We start from the raw sequence: 8,451 nt of genomic DNA, 5'->3' as shown, positions 1-8,451 counted from the left end.
AATCTCGAGATATTTTCATATTAATAAATGCACTTTTTTTCCTCTTTCACTCATTGCCCATCTGCTTCCCTATATAAAGGGGTGTTTTCTCCCCCTACTCCATCAACTCTCTCAGTCACCTCCCCTCACCCTTAAAAACTTCTCTACACCATTATTTATATTTTACTTTTGAGCGTTTAACTTTTCCGATAGATAAATTTATTTTTGTTTGGGGGAGCCAGTGTGCTATTTTTAAGGTGTGTTTGAGTTCAAGATGATGCGATGGCGCTCCTAGACCCACATATTTTATTTTTCATGTCGAGACAGAACCATTGCATTACAAGCCTGTCGCATTGCAACTCAGGCTCCAAGTTTACGATGCTTATATGGTCATAAGTTGTAGTCTATCTACGAGTCCTAGTTGAAGGACGTTAATGTGCGGTCACGGCTTGGAGTATGAGTCGAGAGGCCACTTGACAGTGGTTATGAGGTCACGGGTTCAAGTTTTGCCTCACCAGAAGAGGATGCTTTGTAAAACTGATACATAATTTTGAGATCATAATCGTAGGAAAAAACTCGGGGGATTTCCAATATAATCCACTTATTCTTTTCTTCATCACCATCAAAGTCAATATCATCAACCTTCCTATTGCTCAAAATTAGTGGCAAAGTTGGTAGCAAGTGCACTGTTAGGGGGCGAGCGATAGTCGCGTTGGGCAAAAGTTAGAGGTCGTTTCGAGTCGACACCGATTGTTGTGATCAAATCACTGATTAATAACTACAACTATTGTCGCCCTGGCTCAACCTGCAGTTACAATTGTCACCCCGACTCAACCTTCAACTTCTCTCCATAGCCATCGTCGCTTCCCCATGACAGTGTTCTTATATCCAATGCTGTCACTGTTTCGAACAATAGAGAGGTTACAAATCCTGCTTTTGGTGGAAATGGAGAAAAAAATTAGTTGGTTATATTGGAAAGCCCCTAACTTTTTCCCTACGATTATCATCTCAAACTTTCGTATCAGGTTTACAAACCATCCGCTTCCGATGAGGTGAAACTTGAACCTATGCCTGCATAATCACTGTCAGGTGGACTCACAAGTTATACTCCAAATCGTGACCCCGTATTAACATCTGTCAACTAGGAGCCCTACTTATACTTCAACTAATGAACGTATATGCACTGTGATCTCGAAGCCTGAGTTGAATGTAATTGGCTTCTAAGGCAACGGTTCTATCTAGGGGTGAGCATTTGAACAAATCAGATGAAAAAATTTCGAGTTAATCGAGTTGACGAGTCCTATTTTATCATCCTAACTTGATTTAAAAAAATTTCGAATCGAGACGAGTGAAATGAAATTCGAGTCAAGCCGAATAGATTTAAATTGTTCGAGTTAAATTAAAAATTAAACATGTCAAATTAAAATCTTGTTACAGTATAACATATATATTTGAATTTTTCAAAACAAAATAATAATAATAAAATAAGACACTTTAATATGATAAATTTGAATCATTAATTAACTTATTTAGGTCCCAAAATTATTATTTTATAAAATTTTAAAATTTTAACTTTTTATATATTCTTGAGAAATTTTTAAATTTTTATAATTTTAAAAATATATAAATTTTGGAATTTTTATAAATATTTTGAATTTTAAAAATTATTTTGAATTTTGAAAATTATTTTGAATTTTTTTTTAATTTTGTTGAAAGAGACCAATTTGCTTATTTTCAAAATTGACAGGGACCAGAAGGATATTTACACCAATCTGTTATTCAAATTATTCAAGTTATTCGAATTGTAAAATTCAACTTAACTCGAATTCGAAACTTGAATTACTTATTTGAGTTGACTTGAATAACTTGATTCGATTAACTTGAAATTATTTTTTTTCGATTTTTTTGAATCGAATCAAGTTTTGCTCACCCCTAGTTCTATCTCGACGTGATAGATGAATTATATGAGTCTCCGAATACTATCGCATCACCTTCAACTGAAATATGCCTTTGAGTTTTGACAATGTCTACTTATTCGACCTCCCATTATTTCCAATCCTAAACCCTACAACCCAAAAATAAACTCCAAAACCCTTAAAAGCCCTAAAATTTGTTTATTATCCTAAAATAAATCCTAACAAAACCCTAACTCAAACCTTAAACAAACCTTAAAAATCCTTAAAATTCCAACCGAGGAGAGAGAAAGGAAAGCGCGTACAATTGGACGTGTTTTCCTCTTTCTCTCCAAAACCGGTTTATTCCGGTAAATATGCTACAAATCAGACTAATCACTCAATTAATTTTTAAAATTGGCATTTTAGCTGGAGAAAAAAAGGAAGAAAAATTTAAATAAAAAGTAAACAAAGAGAAAAATAAAATGAGAGTCATTGAACGAAAAGAGACAAAGGGAATAATTCATCTTAAGTCCATGTACTTTTTACATTTTATCACTTAAGTCCTTGAAAGCTTTTTGGAAGAACTTCTTTTCTAATCCCTGATATTTTCAATGTCTTATTTGAAATAATTTTAGTATATTGTTTATTCTCATCTGGTATTATTATTGTTATTTGTTATTTTTCTTGATTAAAAATGTAAAAGTATAGGTATCTAAATAATAGTTACTTTTTAAAATTTATACAACATGACTCATTTTTATTTTTTTATATACATTTCAATTTATTTAAATTTCTTATCATTATTTTTTTAGAACACATCATTATAATTTAATTATTTATGAGATAATAGTTAAAATTAAATTCTAAATATTATTAAAAATATTATATTTGCGTCAAGTTAATTTTAACTTTAACTATTTTACTTTGTCATTAATCAATTTATTAATTTTAATATTTAGTTTAAATTTAGAAATTTCATAGAAAATTTAATTTATACAGTACTTTTCATTTAACCTTAAAACAATATAGTTTAAAGTTCAAAAGTAAAACATAATATAATATTTATCATAAGGATAAATAATATTATCATAAAATAAATATTATTTAATTATCATAAAATTAAAAATGAAAATTATTTTAAAATTTATTTTATAAAATTACCCATATCATATAAATATATATATTAAAATTTTGAATCATTAATTATATATACACATATTATAAAAATTTTATCTTTCAAATTTTTCCTCACAATTAAAACATTAATTATATTCATAATATTACAAATATATTATCTTTCAAAAGCTTAAGTACAATTTAAAGTTGTTTATATTTTTCAAAATTTATTTTATTAATAGTTTTAATTAATATGTCGTAACGCAACTCATACGTCACGGATAGAAAACTAGTTATATGATATATATATATATGATTCTATTTTTTTTGGATTAATTTATTTAATAAAAATCTTCAAGCGTTTCCTCCATGGAATTAAGAGACATAAAAGATTTTTCTATTTTGATTCTTTTACATTTTTAAAGCTCCACTCGTGAAACAATACTTTATTCTCTTTTAAGTTTATCAATAAGCTTCAGTGGTATTTTCCTTTAATGGTAGATGTATGCCTTATTCATATATATAAAAATAATACTTCATTTCATTTGGGTTGATTTGTCTTATATGTTACCAAGAATGTTGCTTGCTTTCATTACTATGATTACTTTAATGCATTGATCTTAGCAGTGATGTTTGGAGGAGAATCTTGGTGGGCAATATCCTGGTTTTAGGATTGGTCATATATTCCATTCAATATGGATATTTCCGAATTATTCTTGCGTGAATTTAACAAGGACAATGGACATCACTAAGATGCCAAAAACCACTTTATTCCTTGTTTAGATGAATGGAGTACTCCTATGGCATTTCGGCTCCAATTCTGCCCTATAAAAGGGACCTCATGAGGCCACCCCTTACTCAAGTGAAATAGCTAAGAGATGTTTGGGGATGTACATGCAACCCTTTTTTACTCTCTTCCAAAGGCTTCAAGCTGCTATATGAAAACAATCATAGTTCGAAGTCTTGGAAGAGAGTAAAGAAAAGTTGTCATGATTTTACACGTCCATCACCTTATATACATGATGTTGTTTTACTGTATTTCAAGTTTTTATATTTTGAAGGCTCATTGAAGAAATGCAAGCTTGTGGAAGACACCAAATTTGCTGCAAATATAAAATATTAGATTAACCATGATAATATTTTTTTTAGTATTACTTCTATACTAACTACCATAATAACATCTTTTTTGGTCATGTTGACGATTGTTTGTTTGTTGTGCGGTTCAAGTCACATTTGTGCTTTTTCTTAGATATTGCTAATCGCAGCAAGGTTGTGTTTTCTTTCATACTTTTGTGGCTCTAAATATGTCCCACTTCCTTTACTTGTCTTTTTTTTTTTTTCTTAATTTAGTCCTTCTGTATCTAATTTAAGGAATCTAGTTCTTTATTAGTGTAGTTTAAAAATCAAAATCCATTGATAAAATTGATAATCTACTTTTGCCGAAGTTTAACATGTGTTATTAATTAGATTTTAGTTTTTTTTTAATTAGGTGTTTAAATGTTTAAGTATCCCATATTTAAAATCAATTAACACAAAATTTACGAGAGTTTGGACAAAATATTGATCTTGAAAAATAGGCTTGACCCAAATAGTAGGTCAATTTAGATAGGGCCAGGCTTGGGCCCAAGCATTGAAGACTATAGTTTGACCTAAATCGAACTATTTTCATATTTTTGTAATATATTATATTATGTATAATACATAAAATTAAATCTATAGTAACATATTACTATAATATAAACATATTAAAAAAGTTAAGTTGTCTATATAAATAAATTTAATAAATGCAAAATATATAAATTTATTAAATATTAAATTAAAAATAATATAAATGTTTTTAAAATAATTTAAAAATAATATGAACAAGTTAAAATGAGATTAAATTAGTCATTTATAAATATAGATGAGCTTGAATAATATTTAAAATTTATATTTTGAACTACACCAAATTTAAATAAATATAAAATATATTAATATCATGTTTAATCACACGAAAGAAATGGAGTATTGACATCTAAATTTGAAACAACAAACAATGCCTTGGGGAGTTTTATTATGTTTGTAAAGATATTCCACAATTGGTTTGTATTTAATGCACCATCAGTTATTATATTTATTTTTAAAAACTTTTAACAAGGTCTGAGCTTGTATGGTGGACATTTATGTATTAATTGTGTGTTAAATGCAAACTTTATTTTATGTACCATTTGTTGTGAAGTTTTATTATATCAGTTAATCTGTTTTAATGTTTTAATTGAAAGGGAAAAAAGTTTGTTTGAAATATTTAGTCATATTTGTAAGAAGAAATTGCGAAATCTTACAAAATTTCAGGACTTTACTAGTAGAATTGTCTATTTTTAAAATATTTCATAAACAGACCAAAACATTATAAAAACTGTTGTACTTATAATGAAAAATATATTATAATACGTCTACGATGTAAATGAAAATTATAATTTATAAAATTTGATATAAAAATAATAAAAATGTTTAAACACATAATGTTCATGTTCAAATCTTATTAGGTTTTTAATATAAGACGTAAAAAGATTAAAAAAAACATTCTCAAAATAATATAATTTATTTTGTAAAACAATACTATTTTAGTGAAAGAGATTAAATTTGCAATATTTAAAATGCTATATAGAACAATGGCAGCATATATATTTGATTTTGAAAATGCTGGACAGCCGAACCTAGAGATTTCCCAAGTGGAATGCTTGTGGCAACAATGTCTTAGAGGCCTTATGTTAGTGTTTACATTCCGATACTTAAGTGAGTAAAAAGATCCGTCCCTTTGATCTTCTTCCTCCATTACAAATCCTCTTGGAAACAATTACATCATTAAATACACGGGTATGGAAAAGGGTACAACCCGGATTAAGACGAAACGTGAAGTTCGTTAGCCACTTATCTTCATTTATAGAAAGCACAAGAAAACATTTTAATGGAACCAACCAATGACATCGTTACAGCTTCAAAACTACAAGCGTTACATCCTTACAAGTTTCCAGGATATGAAATGATAATTATTATGTTCTACCAACTTTCTATGACGTGCTCTCACTCTTCCAACTTCCATTCTCACGTGTTTGAAGTTGATTTGTTGCAGAAAATGCAAAAGTCTTTCCAGTTTCCACCAAGGTAGGTCTTTTACTTTAAACAAAGATCATCACAAGATGTTTTTGATCAGTTAACGTGCTGTGCAACATTATGACTCAGAAAAAGCTAATCTTGGTGCATTTCCATGGTGTACCCACACTTTTCTGCACTCAAATCAATAGGCTGAGAACTCTACTCAACAAATATCTACTTTTTAAGTTTCCAAAAATGAAAACTAGCAGCAATACCAAAAATGATCCCAACAAGAGACTACTAAAAATAGACACCATCATAAAACATATCTGTACTTCAAATGGTTTCTCCAAATTCATCCTGCTGGGCCTGGCTGCTGCTACAAATATGGGAAATGGAATTAAAATTCTCCCATCTCTTCTTAATCTTAAATATTTACAAATAAGACCGTAGTTTTGGAGGCTTGTAATGAATTCGGATATCTCATAGATAAACTACTTACTCAAGCATTTAAACTAAGAACCAAAAGGGTGTTAAAAGAGTGTTCCATAACAAAGTGAAAGATGATCATATATCACAAACTCCTAAAGATTAGTCTTTTTCTTTTTGGTCATCACAATTCCACCTTTTTCAGTTAGTATCGGTTGATAGGCTCTGTCTGGTCCATCACAGCCATCCTCTCTGAAACATCGGCTAACGATTTCAGGTTACATCGGATCAAAGCTTCCACGAAGTAACAAGTTTCGTCCGTGGTGTTCCCTTCCGGCACATCCACGACGAACGATTCGATCACCATTGTACCTGGCCTTCCTTCAATAACCTCGGGATGCACCGTCATGATCGAAGAATAATTCTGCAGTCAACAAAATGAGTACCGTGACACAGAAAACAAGTGTTAAGGGAGAAAGAAACGTTAGTATTTTGTACCCTGAGACGGTGGTCGCCGCCGACGATTTTGATGCCTAAAATGTGTTCTTCGTCATCGAGAAGTTCCAACCGTTCGGTGCTGGTGGTTGCCGGAAGTCCGGACTTGACGTTGACCTCTCTAACACTGCCGATCCCGAGGTCCCCTTTCATTATACACCTGCTGACGAAGGGCTTGTACTTTTGCGGCTGGTCAAATCTCCTTACCAATGACCATACCTATCCATAGTTAAAGAAAACAGAAACAGAACAACAAACCCATCGTTAAAATCAGACATTTACGAACCATCGAGTTAACAGAAATTCATAATCTTGGCTAAAATAGTCTGGGTTCTTTTTTTTTTTTCTTTTTTTGTCAGTGAAAAAATAGAAAAAAGCAGAGACAATACATACTCGTAGGTTTACTTTTCTTTTTTGGGGGGGGGGGCGGTTAATTTTCGACCAAGAACACAGATTTTTTATTTGACTTTTGGGTAACAAAACAAAGAGAATAGATTTGGGTTTCAGCAGATCCATAGGAGAGTAGAAAGAAAAACGTGTCAACGGCCTAAACGGCGGCGAGAAAAACGAACAAATGGGGGAAAAGGGGGAAATTATAGAGGAGTCTCAAACTGAGGAACTTACGAGATGAACAGGAGCTTTGATGTGTTTAACAAGAGCAGAGGTGCACTGGTCGTCTCTGATGTTGTGCCTGTGATGTCTCTGTATGTACTGGGATTCCATCATACTCTGAGCATCATCACCGTTCATTTCTTCTACCTTTTTTCCCAAACTGATATATAAGGATAAAAACGAGTTGTGTTGTTTGCCTTTGTAAACAAATCAGAAGGTGAAAAATTAGAGGAGAGTAGCAAGAGAGAAGAAAAGCAAGAGATTTGGTGAGGATGTCAACAAAGGGAAGGGGGCCTTACTCTTTAGCCTTTTGCTTTTGGTTTAGGTTTCAGGCGTTTGGTTGGGACCAGGCTCAGCCTCTTACTTTCCGTAATTAAATCAAGGTTTTTCTCTGTTCTTTCACTTGTCTATACCCTGTTACCTCTCCATTTTTGTAAAATAGCAAATATTTTGAGATACTTTTCTTATTTATATTTAAATAAATTTTTAAAATCATAAAATTCAAATGAACTCAAATGTAAACAGTAAAATGGAAATAAATAACATAAAAAATTTTATATCAATTTTAGTAAATTTATTATATAATTAATTCACGTGAATGTTCCTTAATCTAGCATCATACACAACATTTAAGATCTTTTAACGTGACAGCTATTTTCTATTTTTGTACTTGGATAGTTTCATCGATTGACATATCAAAATCTTTTAAATTAAATTAACGTGAAATCCATTTTGAGAAATATAATTCGTATTATAAAAAATATTTCACAACCATAAAAAAATTTAAAGTAATTAATTAAACTTTAAATATTTTACTATTTTACTATTATAATATTAATTCACTTTAAAT

General features: G+C 30.4%; 1 protein-coding gene across 2 annotated transcripts; it reads right to left on the bottom strand.

Annotated features, from left to right (window-relative positions):
* Window positions 1-5,870: 5,870 nt before the first annotated feature.
* Window positions 5,871-8,039, bottom strand: LOC105791540 (abscisic acid receptor PYL9). 2 transcript variants are annotated; one of them, XM_052620316.1, is made up of 4 exons: window positions 7,901-8,039; window positions 7,614-7,798; window positions 6,993-7,208; window positions 5,871-6,918 (listed from the first exon to the last, which is right to left on the bottom strand). In XM_052620316.1, exons 2-4 carry the CDS (start codon window positions 7,737-7,739, stop codon window positions 6,700-6,702), a joined length of 561 nt encoding a protein of 186 aa, XP_052476276.1. In that variant the 5' UTR covers window positions 7,740-7,798; window positions 7,901-8,039; the 3' UTR covers window positions 5,871-6,699. The 2 variants fall into 2 exon arrangements, with proteins under 2 accessions (XP_052476276.1, XP_012475092.1); XM_012619638.2 differs by having other exon boundaries at window positions 7,614-7,998.
* Between the last annotated feature and the right edge of the window lie 412 nt (window positions 8,040-8,451).

The sequence above is a fragment of the Gossypium raimondii genome, chromosome 8, assembly GCF_025698545.1.
Source record: "Gossypium raimondii isolate GPD5lz chromosome 8, ASM2569854v1, whole genome shotgun sequence".
Taxonomy (NCBI): Eukaryota; Viridiplantae; Streptophyta; class Magnoliopsida; order Malvales; family Malvaceae; genus Gossypium; species Gossypium raimondii.
Note: the sequence above shows the minus strand (reverse complement) of the source record. Positions and strands in the feature narration are given on the sequence as shown.

Excerpts from the sequence above, each read along its gene's own strand:
- LOC105791540 (XM_052620316.1), bottom strand. The coding sequence starts at position 7,739 with ATGAACGGTGATGATGCTCAGAGTATGATGGAATCCCAGTACATACAG. Across the intron at positions 7,209-7,613 it reads TCAAAGCTCCTGTTCATCTC|GTATGGTCATTGGTAAGGAG; the intron begins GTAAGTTCCTCA and ends AACTATGGATAG. Across the intron at positions 6,919-6,992 it reads GCGGCGACCACCGTCTCAGG|AATTATTCTTCGATCATGAC; the intron begins GTACAAAATACT and ends TGTTGACTGCAG.